The sequence below is a fragment of the Barbatula barbatula genome (assembly GCF_947034865.1).
Source record: "Barbatula barbatula genome assembly, chromosome: 18".
NCBI classification, from domain to species: Eukaryota; Metazoa; Chordata; class Actinopteri; order Cypriniformes; family Nemacheilidae; genus Barbatula; species Barbatula barbatula.
The window spans coordinates 16,560,168-16,580,874 of NC_136781.1; the positions used below are offsets into that span (position 1 = coordinate 16,560,168).

Genomic DNA, 20,707 nt, shown 5'->3' on the forward strand with positions numbered 1-20,707 from the left:
CAATCTGTTGAACCATTCTCCTACAAAACGAAAATAAAATGCTGCATTTGGCTCATTTTACTTTTGTTCATGGGGACAAATGCTATTGAATGTGTTGTTTAAAGCTGCGTCGGTGATTATTCTCACTCTGCAGGTACCCCCCTGGTGTAGCGAATCTCGTTTCAGGGGGTCTCCCTCCGCCCGTAGAAGGCATCATGCCAAGTACCGTGCCCATAACCCACAGCCTGGCCACCGTAGCCCACCCTCCACACGCCCCGTCACCCGGCCAGACCGGCAAACCCGAACCAGATAGAGAGCAACACCCCAACGAACAGTTGTAGCCCCGCTGTCGAAAGGCTTTCCGTACCACTATCGAACTCTCCTGGTCCTTCTTTACCCCAGAGAAGAGGAGCGGAAACAGGCTCCCGGGCTCCGAACCAGCCAAAAAAACATAACAGCGACATTGAAGTAGCCAACTCTTTGACTGCCGGTGACAGACTGAGCTCTTTGAAGTATCTAGTGTGGGAAAAAAAGAAATAAAAATCTTGTGGATTTATAACAAAGTAAACTTCTCCCTGAGGCAAAATCCTGCTGTTTTAGATTATAGTCTGTCCAAGTGCAGTGGGCGATCTTTAATCTGTTATTTTGTCTGTCTAATGGTTTTCGTTGTTAAAACAACAGTAGCTATTACATGAATGTAACCTGTTCGTGGTTTGTAGAAAAGAAAAAACGGAAACAGCATTACGGGGTGCATCTCACCACCTGATTATAGTTGCAAGAAAAAAAGTCTATTCGTTTCACTTGTTTTACTTTTAAAGCCCCGAAAGAGGCGGGATTTGCACACCCTCTCAGGAACATTGATTTCCCCCTTCCTTTTAAATTAAACCGCATAGTGCATTGTTTTGTACCCATTTGTCTTTTTGTAGTCAAAATTCAGTACAGTAATGAACAACACTCAGTATGTTTTTGTTTTTATTTACGGAGCATGTATTACCTTACGTGTTAAAAAAAGAAAGCAGAAATGTTCAGTTTTCGAAACAAAAACAAAAAATGTCTTGTGCAAAGCTGGCGTAATGCTTGCCTGTCTGTGTGTGACTTGGTTGTACCGTGTTTTTCGAGGACGCCGGGATAGTTGCAGCTCTCCATCGCCTACATAGTTTCCTTCCTGGTAAAGTGGTAGGCTAGCAATATACATACTATATATACTATGAGATATGAATATTTTTGGTTAAACAGAATCCAAAAAGAAATGTTTGTGACTGTATGCATTTGTATGAATTATTTTAAATGAAATAAAATTCCAAGGTAAACGCACCGCATCGTTTCTGTGAGATGTAATGAGTTGACCAGAAACACTGTACAGAAACAATAACCCTCAATGCTATCTTGTGGACATCAATTCTGTCATATAAATAATTTAGACCAAAACTACCAACAGGCATCATGCTGAAAATATCATATACAGGACCATTGGGATTTTACTTTAAAACTGGACTTTCAGAACCTAAATGAAGGGGATAGTTCACCCAGAAATGGAAATTCTCTCACCCTTTACTCTCCCTCATGTTGTTTTAAACCTGTATGCTTAACCTCCGTCTTAACTCTTCTGTGAAATGGAAAAGAGGTTTTAAAGACTGTGCTCTTGAGCACACAGACCATGGGTTGCCAAGTTCTGAACAGGACAATCAATCATCATGAAAGTGCCAAAAAAGTCCTTAAAGGAATAGTTCACCCGAAAAAAGATTCTGTCATGAATCACTCATTGTCTAGTTCTTCCAAACCTGTCTACATTTTTTTTGTTTGGTTGAACGCAGAGACAGATATTTGGAAGAACGCTTGTAACCAAACAGTGCTTGGACTCCATTGACTATCATGACAATAGTAGTCAAAAGCGCCCTATACATTCTTCAAAATATCTTTATTGTGTTCAACAGAACCAAAAAATCTAAAGTAATTTTTCTTACTATGGAAGTCAATTGTGGCTGAGAACTTTTTGGTTATAAGCATTCTTCCAAATATATTTGGCTGTTCATCAGAACAAAGAAATGTATACAGATTTGGAAGGTCAGTAAATAGATGACATGTTTTTTTTGTTTTGGGTGAACTATGCCTTTAAAATAATTCATAACAACATTATTTTGATATCTATAGAACCTAAAAAATCCTGTATATACTGATAAACACTGATGTTAATTTTGTACCTTTTTTGTGTTTTTTGGCCAATCTAACAAAACACAAGTGAGTTTGTACCCGTTGTGGCTCTTATGGCAAAATGATTTATTATTATCATTTGTGTAATATTATCTTAATACCATAATCAGTTACTAATGTCACAGTTTTTGTCAATGCTGTTATATTGTGATCATGACGCTTGTTCTTCGATTCTGTAAATTGTATGGCTTGGAATATAGCACACACCATATCAATTCTTTTAGCGTGTTTTATTGTACTTTTGGAAGCTTGACAAGCCCTGGTCACTGCTGCCTCCCTTCAATACAATGGAGCGAGTCTACATTCCTCAAAAATATCTCTGTATTGTGTTCAACAGAAGAAAGCCATACTGGTTTGGAACGACATGGGGCATTTTGGGATACATTATATAAAACAGTCGAATCAGTGCGCCGAAGCATACGCCTGAAGTGGGAATGTTTTCGTTGTTTTTAAGGTGTGATGACTCAGCATTAAAACTGATCCCTGCACTTGCTGTTGTCCTTTCAGCAGTCTCCCACAATTCCTGCATTCTGTCCGCTGCTTCTGGATTTCACATTGTTTTAAGTTTTGCCTTTAAACATATTAAGAGGCCATGAGTGTCCCTGAGCAGTCTGTCAAACCCATTAAAATCCTCAAGCCTGAGAAGAACAGACACATAATTCTATACAAGAAGAGCGCTATAAAGCATGGGAAAGCCTCAGATTCATCACAATCCTATAGTTAAAGGAGCCCTGTTTAGAAGCAAAAAGTTTTGTAAACATGCATGTGCGATCTGAACGATTCAGAGCAGCCGAACCTTCCTTCTCAGAATGTTCATACTGCATGCCATGCGATACATTCTCTTTCAGGACCATAGTTCTTATTGTAAAGCTTATATACATTTCATAGTTTTTGTGATTGTTCGGAGGCTGGCATTACTGACGAGAAATGTGATGTTAAAGGGCAAATAACATGTGTAGTGCCGAGTGCAACTTTACAGAAGTTTGGTCCGAGCGTCTCATTCGGGAGGCGCGCTTTGTATTTGTTGTGCATGGTGATGTCCATGGGCCGGCATTCTGTCCTGAAAAATGTAGAGGTTGTTACTGGCAGCGATGGCGATGATGTTGTCTTTGGGGTGCCAGGCAGTGTGGAGGATTTTCTTGCGGAAGTCCAGACTGTCCACGCTGACGTCAGTCTCTTTCCTCTTCCTCCCCACACACACCCGTCGCGGCTGCAAGACCGCCCTGCGCTTACACACCTCCCGGCTGGCCTCCAGAGTCACGTCACGCCGGCTCGCCCGGTCAAACATTCGGAAGTAGTTGTTGTAAGCCCCTGTCATTATAACGCTGGGGAGGAAGAGAGGGATTGAGAGAGAACAGATGCATAGCAGCTGAGTCCTCTTGAGTTGTGTGTCAAAGGTCAAAGGTTAAATCCTAAAGAAGAGGGCTCACCTGTCTGTTCCGTTCCAGGCACATTCAAATTTGTCAAAAATACAGTCGCTCTCGTATAAAGAGCACAGTTTGGTTCGCAAGTAGTCGTGGACCTAAGAAAGAAAGAGGTGTGCGGTGTCAAGTCAGGTTTTTTTAGGTTAAAGCTGCAATGCATAACTTTTTGGTTATAAATCGGCAAACAATCAGCAATAAAATAAATATTGATATCAATATTTGGCAAAGGATAATCAAACAATGGTTAAAATAGTCTCCTTGTGATTCCCCACATGACAAGATCACAGTTATTTTAGTTTACTCAAATTAAAACTTTGAAAACATTTCTGTTCATTGAAATCAAATCAAATATTGACCTTCAATTTTAGGAAAACTCAACTAAAGGAAAGATTTTAATGTTGACTAAAAAACTCAACCGAAATAAGTTTAAAGCACTTAAATTATAACAATAAACTAAAATGAAAATATATAAAAATAAAAGATTTAAGGATGAATCAATTAATTAGTATATTGTTACACTAATTCATATTATATAGCAACATAAAAAATAAAAGAATAAATTATAAAATGACAAAAGCATATACCCAAATTGGTAAAACTAACACATTTACATAAAAACAAAACAAATCTAAAATAAATCATCTAAAACTAAAAGCCAATTTAAAGTTTCTAAAATCAAAACTTATAAATCCTGGTAAAGATAGATAAGTGACCTGCAGTTTTATGTTTCAAATAGAGATTACAGCTTTAAGGTAAATTGTAAAAACATAATAAATATAAAATAAGTTATAACCATACAATAACATGAATGTTAATAAATGCTTAATATATATTAGTGTAAAGGCCATGGTTTTAATTGTTAACTAAAGCTAAAACTATTCAAATATTAATGTTAGGCCTAACTTTCATTTAAAAAAGTGTAATCAAAAGTTTATGTTTAAATTAAATGTTGGTTTTACAAAGTCTGAGGCAAATAAAAAAAGGAAAACACAAAAAATGTAAAATAAATAAAAGCACAAAATGATTTACAATAAAAAGGCCATAGGCTTCTGTTTAACATGTAAATTAAAAGGTTGTACTATACAGATTGAGATGGAAGTCCAACCACGCGTCAATTTTGTCCAACCACACATCAAGATGTTTGTGAAAGGAAATATATTCCTGTGGTTGTCTCCACCCTTGGCTGATGGTTGATTTACATCTATTTTCTTTGAGTTAGCCAAAGTAAAGCAACAACGTACTACAGAAGTACCGTCATACCTGATATAACAATAGTTCTCTTGGTACTTTTTGTTACTGAGCCAAACACATCAGTTTTGCGCTGAGAGCCTTAAAATGTAAACAGATCATTGTGTGAATGTAAGCCTGTGTGAGCGAGCGGGTGAGAGACCTGGTATGTTTCCACTGGTTTATTTTCCATGTTGAGGTCCCAGACTTTAACGGTGAGGTAATCTCGGGTGAGCAGGTAGCGACCACTGTGACTAAACTTTATGTCTGACACCGAAGAAACAATCTCTGAGAGGAACGATCGCCGAGATGGATCCACTGCCTCTTCAAACACTGATGCATGCGTGCACACACACACACAGTGTTACGTTATAAAACATAGTCAATTTAATTTAAGTCGGGACATACCTTTAGCTAATGGCTTGGGGAGAATACTGTGTTTGTACAACGTATAACAAAATCAACTGGTATTAAAGGCATGGGTGCAGCTTACATTTGGCATGTTGGTCACAGAGGGCGCGTGCTCTCATGTCACAGAGACGCGTGGTTCCTGTGCTGCTGCTGAAGGCCAGCAGGTGGCAGTGGTGAGGGTGAAATTCTGCCACTGTGATCACCTCACTCAAGTCCTCCATGTTTTCCGGCTTCAGATCTACAATATCTGAGATCAATTCACTGAGGAAACCCAACACAGTGAGGTTTAATATCATCCGAAATTCGTAATCTAAATCTTCTCTGACACTTTCAACAAAAAGCACAATATTTTGGATCATCACAGATGGTCAAAATTTGGCTATGCGCTTTTATTGATGGTTCCCTAGAATAATCTGTGCCAGCAAGACCGCAATTGCCTACTGTGGTACATACTGCGTTTAATGATTCTTATATGTTTAATACGCATATTATTTGTACAGGAAGCATGTGCGGTTTCATTTGGATAAAGTATGTCACAATACGGAAAAACACTACTGTTTTGCATTCTGACGTTTGTCCATACTACTTATTCTGCATTCTGATACTATATTATATGATTGATGATTTCGGATACAGGGTTTTTTCACCAAGAATACCACGCTGGATGACTAGTCTGACCGGTTAAGTTGACCTAATAAACAGCATCCACCATCGTGACCATCACCACACCAGCATTGCAGTATTTTCATTTCTTGCTCGCGTACATTGAGATGCTTTGCTGTCACATTAACCGTGTCTCCTCTGCTTATGTGGGGAAGGATACTGAAGCTGCGGTCATTGATGCTGAGGTGCCACAGGTTGATCCTCAGGTCATCGGCGGACAGGTACGTCTCACAGTCGCTGTTGATGCTGATGGAGTTGATGTGATAGGCGTGTGCGTTTGCAAAAACTCGACGCGGCGTCGCCTCCACCAGCAGATCCATCGGCCGCAGGACAGGAACCTACATGAGCACACACAAGCATAAACAACGATCCTGAATAACAAGGTTTCGAAAGCCACGCAATGAATTTAAAGAAACAATTGTATTTTTTTAATTTTGGTTGTTTTTTAATTGCTGTAGTAACGCACCTGTAGAGTGGTGATGGTAGAAAGATCCTTCAGTCTTCCCTCCTCATCTCTGAGATTGTAACCTTCTGCTCGTTTGTCTCTCTCACTCACCTTCCACAGCTTTATAGTCTTATCTGAACGAAAAATAAACAACACCTTTTCTCAAGATTGTATCTCAGAATTGTGCAATTGCTATCGGATGTTTCAGCTGTTACCATTGGTGGAGAGGAGGAAGTGGGCAGGGTTGTGTGGAGGCAGCCATCGAATCTTATTGATTTTCTCCTCAATCTCCAAACTTTTCAAGTAATCAAACTCGGGTTCATGACTCTGAAATGTACTATAAACATTATACTCGCCCTGAAAGAGAGAGGTGGAGGAATAACAAAAAGCAATGGTATTAAAATGAATACAAATTATTACTAATATACAGCATAATAATTCATTTTATACTTTCTTATTTTGCTGCTTTATGTCTTAACATGGTTGAATAAGGTAAACGTGTAACAAGACCCTATTAAATGATCAAATTAAACTGCAAGTTTAGTACCTGTTATTGAATGTTAGTTTGAGGCATCTGTACGACATACTCATTAAAGTAAATTATCATTACATATATACATTACGAATGTAAGGCGTCTCCTTTCCAGAAACAAATGGACCAAAAATATTGATGACTCATCTTGTTCTCAGGGGCGGAAACGAAAACTGGCCCCAAAAATTCTCGTTATAGAGGAAACATTTTCCTCCTGACATCAAGCAGCAAATGTGATTTTGCTGGAAAGCAACATAAGCAATTGGACTATCGGCTTCAAAACAAACAATAAGCTACTTGATATCATGTAGCTGGTCCTGTTGAAACAACTGTTACAAAAGGGAGCATGTCAAAACAAGTGATACAATTTGAAAGGATTTCATAAAAAGAGGTAACCTGTGGTTCTCTCTGGAAGATGACAACCCTCCCACCCTTATCTCCTGTGGCCAAGAACTCTCCTGTCTGGTTGAATTCCACCGTAGAGATGACATCAGCTGAATCACAGACCAAAAGCAAAGTACATCTTGAACAACTAAACAGCATTTCAATACACTCGAAATACCTAATGGTCAATGTTTCTTATTATCTTCAAGTGGTTTTGATCTTAAAGTATGCCTCAATTTCTAAAACTAGTTTTGTAAACAAAGATATCATTTTGCAAATACAAACTTTTTCATTACACACAACATTTATATTTACAAAAAATGGGAGAATAATGAAAAAAAGCACATCAGGGTGAAACCCCGAGAAACTGCTTGATAAAATGCCAGAAGAACAAACTGTCTCTGCTAATTCTAGGCAAACTGTTACTGAATGTACACTGAAGATGATCGAACATAACAAGTTTTATTTATTTCTTCGTATTATTGGTAACACTTGCCCCTCACGTATATAATGTAAAAAACTGTCATTTTACAGATTTGTTTCATATTTTTGAAATATGGTCAGATTACAGAAAAAGACTGCAAATTTACAAGAAAAACATGTAACTGTACATGAAAAAAGCTGTTATTTTACAACACTTCTTTTTATTTACGTTTTCATAGGATTTTATTCCAGTGTATAGTACTATTTACTATAACTTCTGCATACGTACATGTTAATTATTATTACTCAGTACTTAAATGTATAATTATACTTTAACAGAAGACACTTAAAATAAAGTCGCAATTCCACATTTTATTGTTCTAAAAGGTAAAAAAAGTCACACCGAAGGATAATTCATAAATCAGTTTTCTCCTAAAAAATGCTATGTCTAAATAAATGTATTAAATAATTGTAACGTGCTGTCAGAAGAAAAAGATGTGCTCAAAGAGGCTAAACAGGAGTAGTGTTGTGTACACACATAACAGTTCTTCTAACTGTGTGTGTGTGTGTAAATGTTACCCTCTGTGTAGTCTGGCTCCAAGACCGCGAGGTCTGAACAGAGAACTGGACTCAGCATTCTGGGACAGAACCACGGGTGGGGCTGCAGATCTACCAATCCTGCAAAGAGGCGGAGTTTTATGATGATCATAATAATGTGAGTGAAAGACTTGCAATGTGCCACCGGTGTGTTGATGTTTCTGACAATTCACATGATCAGAGACTAACCACAACTGTGAGTAGAATTATCAATATATGTCAATACAAACAACAGACTATGCATATGTACCAAAAGCTTAAGGCCACAGGATTATGTTGCTCACTTGTAAACAGTCACCAAAGGAAGACAAGAAGTGACGTAAGTGGTGAAATTTTAACTAAAAAGAAAAACTGTCACATCTCTTACCTTCTGTCACATTGCTGTGTTAGCCCTCGTATTCAGACGCTGATATATTCATTCGGTTCCATTGCTGAAAAGGTGTGTGATGAATGAGCAACACGCCATCCATTTTTCATCCATCAGCATCCACTGCAAAGCGTCACGGGGTATATGAGGGGTTTCTCCACGCAAAGAAGCTTTGATTCCACCAAATGATAGAAGAAACACAGGCTGAATGTCCCGACAGGCATCTACGATCAGAGGAGTCTATCGTTCCATTCATTCCTGTTGTGTTTTCCTGAACACAAATGACATCTGGACTTGTGCGTAGGCATACTGATGTTTGTGCAGAAGAATGAGGGAGGGGTAAGATTCTATGTATTCTGCTGCATAGACTCCTCCCCCGGAGCACAACACATTGAATGAAAGAGAGAAAGGTCTCGAGTGACATGCACTTGCCCAATCATTTTACTTGTCAGGAAACTGTGGCCAATAGGAGAGCAGCTGAGCATCATTTGGAGCTACAACCCCCCACTCCGGCCTCATATGGACACAGCTACAAGATCGGTTGCCTGGTAACCGCATCTGTCTCTGAAAGCAGAGCAAGAGTCTGGGAGGCATGCAATGGTTACATAAAGATGCGAATCCTCTATGCTGTGGACATGCACATGAACTGTGTTTGTGCTGCATTAAGTGTACATATCGTATTGTTTTGTACATGATAGAAATTTGTGATATGTGCTTTTACCTTAAAAGAAAAAATCAACCCCATGTGTTTTAAGGCAAAGTAAATAAGAGGCCAAAAGATTAAATAAATCGATTTATCATTTTAAAAAAAAAATAACCTTTATGGATGTTTCAATGGAAATAAACGTGATTATTATGGTAAGATATTTGATTAACTCGAAATGAATTAAATGTGCGTTGTGAACATAGACTATAGGTTGTGAAGCGCTCATGCTCAGTAAAGATCAGTTTAGTTTAAAGGAATTTTATGCACGTGCTCTCAGAAATTCGATAGTTCCCACACCAACCCGGATACTTATGTTTTAATGCTACTAAATCCTTAATAACTATACTGTTTTAATGTTACTAAATATTTGTAATGATACTAAACCCAGACGTTACTTCGACGTTTGTGGTGGGAAAATCCATCTTCCCAGTTGTCTCTAGTAGTGTTCCAATAGAGACCACCAAAACTGAGACCGAGACCAGAGGGTGTCGAGACCAATACAAGACCGAGGCAGGCCGAGTCTAGACCAAGACCAGCACTCCCAAAATGTATTCAAAAGATCCACAACACACAACAAAGTCATAATCAAATAATAATAGAGTAACTTCAGTGTAGGGTGTTTAATGTTCCATGTTTTATCACCTTCTGTAACATATTAAAATTTTTGTGCAGGTACAAATTCCAACAACTAAACATAAAAAAGGGAAACACCCGAGATCAATTTGAATCTGTGACTTGCAACAAAACATAACATTCAGTGACTTCATTAGTTTCATTGCTTTTTTATGTCATCAATAGCAAAATAGCTGTGTGTTGCTCAGAAATGGACAAAAGTTCAGACTTGTTTCAGATGTGTTTGGGACAAGCCAAAATAGAACAAAAACTTGTGTTTAATTGTGTCCGAAACTTAAGCCACTCGCTGTATTAACTCAAGGTTTATTGAATAATTATACAAAAACAATATCGCATCGGATGTTATAAAAAACATCTCGGATCTTGTGGCCCTTTGTGTGTATTAATTTTGTTGGCAGATTTCTTTCAAACAATCCCCCATTCTTCTCACACCAGCAGTAAAGTAACAGAAGAATCAAATAAGGAACAAGTGGTGAAGGCTTTTAAAGCCAGAAGTTTTACATAATCACATGAATGATGTTAACACACATGAAAATAAATAGATCTGGAAATAAAATCCTGAGACCCAAAGACAGTCGAGACCGAGACAAGAATCAAATGGTCCGAGTACTGCAACACTGGTCTCTACACGCACAGCGCTCGTCCCGGAACACCGGAAGTTGTAAAGGTGGAGTCTCTTCTTAAAACACCTGGATGAAAATGAAAGTTACACATCCAAGGACAAGCGCAACATTATTCGTGTTCAGGTAATTCATTCGATATAATCATTCATTTTCTTTCACCGTGAACGGATTGTAACGTGAGACGAGCTCGTGTTTGTTAAAAGCCAGGCAATGTTGTTGAATCACATGGCAATGGTGCAAGGCAAGAAGATGTAAACAGTGTGTTACGATGTAATTACATTGAAAAGATAAACGACGAGCAATTCAACGTTTGTTTAAAGCGGTAGCGACTCTCTCTGTCAACATTCGGCAATCGGATGTCTTTGAATTTAAAATCGGGTTTAATACGATGTATGGAAATTCCGTTTATTAACTCGCGTTACCATCGAAAAAAAGCAAAACAATCCCTTAAAAGGAACTACGGGCATAGAGAGATGTATGGCTTGTAATAGCCTTGACAAGAAACGCATCAAATAGTTTCATTTCCTTTGAAAATCCCCAAATGTAATGCTCATTTTAACCCAAGGAGGTCGCCATTTTCTTTTTCTATGACATCATCTGGTTGCGCGCACAAACGGAACACAGACACAATAATTAGTTTTTCTGTAGATATAAGGTTGTAATATATATTTATTTAGAAACAATGCTAAAATAATTAAAAAACAAAAGAAAGACGCCATTTGGTATATTTTAATAAATATTTCTCTCATTTTAATATTGTTGGTCAGAAACAATTACATACATACATACATAATAATAACCAAAACTCATTGCGAATTTAATATATAGGCAACAATATAATTGTATCTGTTATAAATGCACTTTTTTCCAGATTTTGACAGTTTGATGTTGACTATGCTGACTCTCTCTCTCTCTCTCTCTCTCTCTCTCTCTCTCTCTCTCTCTCTCTCTCTCTCTCTCTCTCTTTCTCTCTCGCTCTCTCCCCAATACTTTCCAATAATCTAAATTATCCTATACTATATTTTAACCATTTTAAATCATATTTATCACTGACAAAGATAGTGTTTAACACTTACAAACTAAATTATTGTACTTACATTCAGGTAATGTCAAAATCCTGCACCATATTTCCGTCACCTGGAAATAAAAACGATCGTAACTTCTGGTTCACGGGGGCTTTAAATCAAAACTGTTATATTTGCAATAGACAGACTCCAGAAATGATGTATGAAAAAACTTACTTCATGCGTGCTATAAACGCAACACTTCTGTATCCGGTGTACAAGCAATAAATAATAAACAAATGCGTGAACCAAAGAACCAAAGTTTTTTATATGTCCCCAATACTCCTTCATCGCAATAATATTGAAGCCTGAGATTTGTTTCTTAAATTTCTGAGATTATGTGAGAAACTCATGATTTTCCTGTTAAAGTTTGACTTTAGAATGCCCCAAGAATGACTTTTGTATGAAAAAACCGCTAGAAAGTTAGCATTTGAGCCCTTCCTGTGTCATGCTCCAAAGCCAATGGCTTTTTTAGAATGGATATTGAAGTTAAATGTCTGAAGGTCAATTCAAGATATTTTCACGTTTAATCATACAACCTAAAACATACCAGTCATAACCCATTCGTGATTGTTTTTAAAGCTGTACAGAGTCTTTAAAACAGAGTTTGCTAGTAAGTGAGAAAGTACGACTAAAGACATTGCATTAAAATCTCACAAGGAATTCTACATGGGCTAAAAAACCCATAAATGGGGTTATTCAAGTTTAGAAGAGTTGTTACTCCTGAAACAAAATATATGTTTTACATCTTATTCATCATCTAGCTTTAAACCAAGCCCTACTAGCCCCAATCCCATTTATAATTTTATAACTCCCATCTTTAAGAATGAAAGAGAACAGAGACACATACAGCACTAAATGATTATCTGACGGTAATAAAAAGATGTGAGGCAATAACATGATACTCTCTCTATGTTTGTAGATATCATAACCCACTGCCATCATGATAACCTCTCAAGTTTACGAAGAAGAAGTCTCAAAATTCCTGAAGATCAAGTCCAACGTTTTGGGGGTAAACTACAACGTTCCAAAATAACCACGGAACTTTAACTGCTGTTAAACACCTGTAACCATGTGTGGAAACTGTGGTTCCTTGTCAAGTACAAGGGTGCTTCAGTATTCCACTTGAAGATACCCACCATAGCGTCAGCTACTGAGGAAATGTTTCTTCCCATCTCTTAGGGAAGCAAGTTTACGTTACTGAAGTAAAACCGCTTAAATTATTAATTGTTGATGAATAAAACAATATTCTATCATTCGTCTTACAGGTATTGGAAATATTGGTGGGAGTAGTGGCACTTGGTTGTGTACTCTTGAATGAACTTTCGCCTATTATTGTGGCACCAGTGTTGGTAAGTCGTTTATGTGAAGTTGAACATTTGGGTGAATATGATTAAATGATGACTTGATTTTCTTATCATTTTCTTCAGTACGTTTTAACAGGAGTTCTAACAGTCTTGGCAGCATGCACACGTAACCTGTGTCTGGTTAGTCTGTATTAAACATTCTTTATTTTCATTACTAAAGGAATAGGTCATCCAAATGTGAAATTCTGTAATAATTATTTTCCCTCATGCCATCCCAGATCTATATGACTTTCTTTAGTTCAACACAAATGATTTGATATTAAAACGCTGTCATGTGATTGTATCTGGCTAAACATTCTGAAGCTCAAAAGCACATTAATTCATCATTAAAGTAATCTAAATGATTTCAGTGTATTAATATATGTCTTATCAGAAACACCCATCATTATATAAGAAGTATATTCGCATGAATTCAGTCATGTGTGAATAGAATATATTCAAAGTCTTACAATGTCTCATAAGTGGTGCCAAATTGATCGATGTATAATAAAAATGTTTATTTTGCTTAAGGGCAATTTTGTGGTAACTTGTTTCTAACCAAATATTTCTTATTGTAGGTCAGAACGTCACAGACATTCAGCTTCATTATTATTTTTGTAATCACTTTTTCTTCCTGCTTTGGTTTATTAATTTGGGTAGGTGTGATAATTCCTTTGAAAATGTTTGCAATTGTACACTTATACATTGATAGTATAATTGTTAACATTATACAGTTTTGATCTGGCAACTCTGTTTATTTAATTTATCCTGACTTAGTTTTCAATTCACAATCATCTGGTCTTTTCTGCTCTCTTAGTTAAGAAATGTGACTGGCATTGTCCTTATGGTCAGTGATATTCTTGTCTTGGTTTTCTCTGTTGTTGTTGCCGCAAGTTCTTGCTCATGTTGCTGCAGACCAAAGGTAAAAGTCACAAAAAGTGGACACACAATCAAATGAATACAAACAATCATGTGAAATTAAATCACTATCTCTCTCACTCTCTGGTGTCTCTCTCTCTCAGTCAAGAAGTGTGGAAGTCAGTTACGTGAGCACTGGTGTCCCTGCCAACAGTGTTGGGCTTGTTAATCAATCAGACCCCTCTGCTTCAGTGTATATCCTGCCATCTGCACCTCCACCATACTACTGTCCGACAACATCTGCGCCTCCACCGTATTACAGTCGAGTTTCAACTGCATCTCCAACTTACTACAATTCAGTCCCGACTTCACCCCCACCACCCTATGAACTGGTAATAATTATTAAAAGTCATTTGACCTGAGTTTTTTTTTTGCTGGTGAACAGAGGCTCCCGTAACTAGACCAGCATTAAACAAGATAAACCAGTGGGGCCACGTGTCAACATCGTCTAAGTAAAAAAACATTTCCGTCTAACTGAAATGTTTTATGCGCCACTTTAGTGTGCATCGTTTTGTGAGCTTGTTACAATGTAATGTAGACTTTATACAGATATTATTAAAGGAGCCAACAACATTTTTCATATTATATTTACATTCATAAAACAAACATGAAATGTATTAATTGTGTCTGTATTTCGCTCCTGCAGAGTTGAGGACTCAAGGCCAAGACCATCTGCGTCTGGGATTTTTTATGTTAAAGGCAAACTATACCAACCAGTACTACTTTTTGTTATTGGATTTAAATATACCTACTTAACCTATAATGTTACATTGTCATACCTGTTCATTAAATTATATAAATCCAAAAGTGACAAAAGGCTCATTGTGTTGTCAGGAAACTGACATGAAATAGAACCCAAGTGAAGACAGCTCTATTTTATTTGACAAGGGACAAAACATAACGCAAAATCTACAGGAAAACAAGAACAAAATACTTTAACATAACAAAACAAGGCTTAAAATGTAACTTAAAGAGACCAGGGGAAACAGGATAAGATGGGGATAAAGACAAAAGATAAAGCCCAGGACAGCAAACAAAAGGGCCTTGAATAGGAGCCGAACAAAAGAGGCACAACAAGGGCAACAGGTGAAGGGCGTGAACTCATAATGGGATAATGAATAATAAACAAGGGGGCGGGGCTAACACGCAGGACGGGAAGCACATTCAATGGCCATGTGCTTCCAAACAAACACAAGAAATGGGGCTGTCATGATCCCATCGAAACAAGAGATAAAGCAGCTTGGAAGGCGGGATCATGATAGTAGGCCAAGGGGGAACACAACATGAACAAAATAAAAATCTAATTCAAAACGCTGCAAAATGGTAACTAAAAGTCTGAAATATGAACACACTAGAGGCCCAGTGACACGAAAACACTTGGGAGGGCCACGGACAGGAACAGACACCAGGGGGCCCGTGCCCAGGATCATCCCCTGGGGGACCCGCAGACAGGAACATACACTTGTGGCCTGCAGAGAGGAACAGACACCAGAGGGCCCGCGCCCAGGAACAATCCCTGGGGGACCCACAGACAGGAACACACACTGGTGGCCCAGAGACAGGAACAGACGAAGGGAGTGCCACAGACAGGGGCAGACTCCAATGACAGCAAACACAAGGGCATTAAATAGGAGAGGAACAAATGAGGCATAACGAGGGCAACAGGTAGAGGAAGGGCCTAAACTGATAATTGGGATAATGGATAAGAAATCAAGAGGGCGGGGCTTACACGCAGGACGGGAAGGCACAATCAATGGTCACGTGCTTCCAAAACGAACACAAGAAATGGGGCTGTCATGATCCCGTCGGCCAAAAGAAAAGATACAGCTGTAAGGAAGGTGGGATCATTACATATGTTCTATAGCTTATGTTATATGATTTACAACCCCTTGGGTTATAAAAAAAAATGCATGTGGTAGCCTATACATTATCAAAAATCATCATTGGTCCCCATCAAACATGGACACCGGAGCTAGATTGAAAAAGAATCTAATTTTACAATATTTCACATAGCATATCATACATGATTCTAGAGCTTTAGAAAAGCGCACAATACATTTTTCACCCATCAGTATCCACTGCAAGGCATGTATACAGCCTATATGACTTTTGGTGTAGCCTATGTTAAATGCACGTATCAGTACTTTGAGCAAAATATTAACACGTACATCTTTACTTTGTTCAATTAGAATATTAGTATAAGATAATGCACATGCCAGCATAATTTAGGTTTATCAGGAAAGCATCTTACACCCGGGTGTACACCGGTAAGATACCGCGGTCTATGAAAGTGGAAGTAAAAACTCCGAACGACATGCACGCAAGACTAAAGGTAAATGACTCAAAGTATCTCAGGTTTGTCACATACTGCTGATTAAAATGACGTTTTTGATCATGTGGAAAGATTTTAGACGGATTAACTTTTAACGCGACATGCGCTAGGTGGTGGTGAGTCGTCATAAGAACTGTAGTTTTGTAACTTCACGTTAGCTGTAGCCTCACGTCTTAGCCAAAAGATAAAGTCAACTAGACGCATGCTTTTTATTCTAGTTCCAGCAATAATGTGGGTCCCCCCAAATTAAATGAACCATGTTGTGTAAAATGCGCGATTGTATTGCCGTTTTCCTGAGTTAAACTGTGGTTATTGTTGTCGGAATGACAAATATGAATAGAAATCCCCTCGTGTTCACCGTAATAAAACCATAGGCACAAATAATATTAGCCTAAAGTGATTTACAGAAACACCATTAAAACCTGAAAGACGCGCCATGGTGGTAATTTAGTAGTCGACTACAGTGAACAGTTTTTCAAATATAGAACATCATGAAAGTGAACTGTGATGTCCACCAAAATTCTAATGGATATATAATGGAATATAATGACAATTGCATTGGTTTTAATGGAAAGTATCATGATCTTTGTGGGGTCTCTATAGTAATGTTAATGGTTTATTAATTGGTATTGATTTTTAACAGGGCTGACAGTAAACAGCAAACAACTCATCGAACGCCGCTGACATCATGATAGCTTACCCAGCCTGCCAGGAGCTACCATATGAAGTCTCCGTATTCCTGAAGACCAAGCCACGGATTTTTGCTGTAAGCCACGCTTTTCTAAACCCGCCATATGGCGTTACTATATTAAAGGTGCAGTGACAAACACTTGTGTTCTTTGGTGGTCAGAAATGTATAAACACCTTGCAAAATCTGAATAATGTAAAACAACATCTCACATGACATCCTCCACATCACAGAATAATAACTATTCCTCCACATCGTTGATTTTTTGTGGATATCTGCATATTTGACATCTGCTCACCCGTGACATGTTGAGATTCATCTCTTTACACAAGTGGTCTCTAGCGTGGTCCCCGTGGTAACCTTGTAGCCCGCATGAACTCTGTAAGGTGCCCGCCAAACACAGGGCTAAAAATAAGGCTCAGGACAGTTGCCGAATATGTGACGTCATAAAATGTGCATTTTTAATATGTGTTTTAGCTTTAATAAATTCAAGTGCAAAAATATGTGAAAGAAAAGTTAATTTGGTCCAGTTTACTGAAAAATAATGCATCGTGTAGCCCTCTAGATGATATTATCTCTTCTGGTAGCCCTCGCTTACAAAAAGGTTGGAGACCCCTGCTTTACACACCGAGGACAATTGACAGACTCATACACAACTATTACAAAAGATACAAACATTCCCTGATCCTCAAGAAGACAACATGATACATTTCAAAAATCAGGTAGATGTAAACCTCTGAAAGTAATCGTTGGTGACATTTGTTATCATTTTGCCTTCTGGGAAACATGCCTCTTTATAGCTTCTGAAGGGCATTATTACATGAAATAATAAGTTATTTAAAGTGATATTTCACACAAAAAATACAAATCTGTCATCATTTAATCACCCTCTTGTCATTTCAAACCAGTTTTCAACGGAGAACACAAAAGAAGATATTTTGAAGAATGTTGTTAACGGGTAATGGGGGCCAGTGCTGTTCGGTGACCAACTTTCTGTGTTCTGCTGAAAAATGAAAGTCCTAAAGGTTTGAAATGACTAGAGGGCGAGTAAATGATGACAGAATTGACATTTTTGGGTGAACTAACACCTTACGCTGCTCAACCAGTTCTAAAGTTGACATCCACCTGACTTTAAAATGTATCATGTTTAAATGTATCATGTTGACATCAGGGAATGTTTGTATGTTTTGCAAAAGTTGTGTAGGGTATTGTAAGTGTCTCAAATGTCCTCAGTGATGGATCTCGACAACAGACAGTCACAGCAGTCAAATACGCAGAAAAAAAGCAAAGATTGTGGATCCACAGGTCTAGAGGATTTTTCTGAAGATCATTGGACAATTTAATGACTCAGGACAAGAAAGTCTTCAACTACTCTAGCAAAACATAAAAACGATTATCTTTTGTGTAGGAAAAATATACAGTATTGTGAATCAGGCGTATTTTTGTAAATGTAATTATTATTTTGAGTATATGTAAAGTGTTATATAAAGGGACTTGTTTGGTTACATTGTCAATATTTTCCTTGAAGCGTAACATTTCCATGATTTCAGATGACATTTATTTGATATATTATGGTTTGTCTTACAGATTTTGGAAATGTTGGTGTCATTAGTGATGATGGGTCTCATAATAACTAGTACTGATTATTTCTTTCTGCCATCTCCAGTGTTTGTAAGTCATTTCTTGAAGCATTTTTATAACTACTCTATGGGCAGCCATCAAGTTAAATTCCTTTTGTTTTCTGCAGTTCATTTTAACAGGATCTGTAATAGTCTTGGCTGCAAGCAAACAGAAAGTTTGTCTGGTGAGTCTAAATTTATTATTTATTTATGTTATTTTCTGTATTTAATGAGGTTAATGGGTTTTAATGACAGGTTAGTCACATGAGACAGATTTAGGTTTGCGTGCATATTAGTCTCTGTCATATTAAATGCTACTGAGTGGGATGCGTTATGTTAACTGTTTTCTAACCAGATCTACGTTATTGTAGGTGAAAACAGCACAGGCTTTCAACTACATAAATTTAGTAGTAATTGCTACGTCCTTTCGCTTCCACTTGATTTTCGCTTTGGTAAGTGTTGTATAAAATTCCTGTTTTGCAGATCCCATCAAATTGTATTGTTAAATCTGGCAATTCGTTTCCGTTTAGTGACATTATTCTTATTCAGTGTTTAATTCACAATCATCATGTCTTTACTGTTCACTTAGGCATGGGGTGTGATTGGCTTTGTTCTTATTTTCTGTGATGTTCTGGTCTTGATTTTCACTATTGTTATTGCCACGGCGTCTTGTTCATGTTGCTGCAGGCCAAGGGTAAGAGTTGCTCACTGTTGTTTTTATCCCAACACACAGAATCTCATAAAAACGAGATGACAGTTTTTCTCTGGTGTCTCTTTCAGTCAAGAAGTGTTGCAGTCAGTTACGTAAGCGCCGCTGTGCCTGTCAACAGTGTTGCGCTTTTGAACCATTCAGACCCCTCTGCTTCACCCCAGCCTGTTACTTCAGTCGTGTATGTACTGCCATCAACACACGGCCAAGTCATGTCTTTCCCTCCGCCAAACTATGGCCCGGTGACACCTGCACCTTCAGCGAATTACAGTCTAGCTCCGACTTCACCTCCGGCTTACTCCGATTTAGTCCCAACTTCTCCTCCACCAGCCTATAACCAGGTGATGCTGAGCCGTTTCAAGTCATTAAGATTGTGAGTAAAAATAAGCATTTGTGTGATCAGGGTTATATCATTGTGATCATTGTATTTTCACAGGCTTCTGTGTTTTCTCCTCCGGAGTTCCAGACACAAGGACAAGAGAATCAAATTCATCAATACATGAAATAAGAGACATGTTCGGAAACCTGTATATAGTTTTATTTTCTAAAAGGGTATTTAAATTCGGAGGCTTGTCTTATTTATGTTTACACGGTTACATGTTAAAGACAAACTGTACCTATCGGTATTACTTTTTGTAGTGCGTTTGTCAGTGTTTTTGATACAATTTATAAGCTTTTGCATTTTGTTATACAACCAGTGAAATAAAATCTAAATTACTGTTAAAGCCTCATTGTGTAAGTACCCTTTAGCACAGCAAATAACTACACAAATATCAGACATATAACAAGGACTGTACTGTATTCCCTTTTTTATTTTCATTTATTTATCTGTCAATAAATCTCTAGTTTACTCATTACTTTTCTTTGTTAAAAAAAGCCATGCAACCATTACTTCAACTCAGAGGTCAGATTCAGAACAAAACTGACAGCATTCACAGACAGCAAATAAATGTAAAATTCAACAATGACATGCATTTAAGGATAAACATTGCATATCCACACCTCCTGGATCTTCATGGGCTGCAGTAAGGGATTTGAAGATTTGGTTGTAGGTAAAGTTTGGACTTTGGGTTCTGTTCTGTAAAGATTACTTAAGTAATAAGAAAAATTATAAGTGCTTATTACTAAAACACTGAATTGTCTGAAGTAGGTCATGCAAACAAGCCTTTCTGACAATACTGTATACACATTGTAAGTAAAGAGTAATGGGACAAAATATTTCTCAACTACTTCATTGGATTGTTCTTTTATCAATGAAGATCTGCAACTCTTGTTTCCTTGATACATTCAGTAGATATAAAAAGATGGATCATACAGATCAGACAGTCACAGAGGAGGATTATCTGAAGAACAGTGGGCATGGCAAGAGACTCTACAACAACTATCACAAAACGTGTACGTGTTGT

At 37.7% G+C, this 20,707-nt stretch overlaps 4 protein-coding genes across 9 annotated transcripts in view; 3 read left to right on the top strand and 1 right to left on the bottom strand.

Annotated features, from left to right (window-relative positions):
- ctbp1 (C-terminal binding protein 1) overlaps window positions 1-2,409 on the top strand; it is a 14,721-nt gene extending 12,312 nt beyond the window's left edge. For 2 of the 4 annotated variants that reach the window (XM_079480405.1, XM_079480404.1), the window contains exon 9: window positions 134-1,292. In XM_079480405.1, the coding sequence (XP_079336531.1) occupies window positions 134-320 (187 nt within the window). In that variant the 3' untranslated portion in view covers window positions 321-1,292. Of the gene's footprint in view, window positions 1-133 lie in introns of all 4 variants that reach the window. The other 2 variants (XM_079480402.1, XM_079480403.1) reach the window with 2 other exon arrangements.
- ppp2r2cb (protein phosphatase 2, regulatory subunit B, gamma b) lies at window positions 1,287-9,028 on the bottom strand. The gene is made up of 10 exons (XM_079480409.1): window positions 8,664-9,028; window positions 8,279-8,377; window positions 7,289-7,386; window positions 6,576-6,717; window positions 6,382-6,494; window positions 6,076-6,253; window positions 5,335-5,499; window positions 5,005-5,174; window positions 3,621-3,712; window positions 1,287-3,515 (listed from the first exon to the last, which is right to left on the bottom strand). The coding sequence occupies exons 2-10, from the start codon at window positions 8,334-8,336 to the stop codon at window positions 3,188-3,190; spliced, it is 1,344 nt and encodes a 447-aa protein (XP_079336535.1). The 5' UTR covers window positions 8,337-8,377; window positions 8,664-9,028; the 3' UTR covers window positions 1,287-3,187.
- Window positions 9,029-10,636: 1,608 nt separating this feature from the next.
- Window positions 10,637-14,763, top strand: LOC306907962 (uncharacterized protein). Its single transcript, XM_079480505.1, has 8 exons — window positions 10,637-10,748; window positions 12,612-12,701; window positions 12,958-13,041; window positions 13,120-13,176; window positions 13,614-13,691; window positions 13,853-13,957; window positions 14,058-14,285; window positions 14,600-14,763. Exons 2-8 carry the CDS (start codon window positions 12,633-12,635, stop codon window positions 14,603-14,605), a joined length of 627 nt encoding a protein of 208 aa, XP_079336631.1. The 5' UTR covers window positions 10,637-10,748; window positions 12,612-12,632; the 3' UTR covers window positions 14,606-14,763.
- Window positions 14,764-15,686: 923 nt separating this feature from the next.
- On the top strand, window positions 15,687-20,155 carry LOC306907920 (uncharacterized protein). Of its 3 annotated transcripts, none has more exons than XM_079480439.1 (8): window positions 15,687-15,791; window positions 16,929-17,051; window positions 18,561-18,644; window positions 18,721-18,777; window positions 18,964-19,044; window positions 19,182-19,286; window positions 19,373-19,642; window positions 19,738-20,155. In XM_079480439.1, the coding sequence occupies exons 2-8, from the start codon at window positions 16,974-16,976 to the stop codon at window positions 19,807-19,809; spliced, it is 747 nt and encodes a 248-aa protein (XP_079336565.1). In that variant the 5' UTR covers window positions 15,687-15,791; window positions 16,929-16,973; the 3' UTR covers window positions 19,810-20,155. The 3 variants fall into 3 exon arrangements, with proteins under 3 accessions (XP_079336565.1, XP_079336564.1, XP_079336566.1); XM_079480438.1 differs by lacking the exon at window positions 15,687-15,791 and adding an exon at window positions 16,143-16,285; XM_079480440.1 differs by lacking the exon at window positions 15,687-15,791 and adding an exon at window positions 16,238-16,308.
- Window positions 20,156-20,707: the final 552 nt, after the last annotated feature.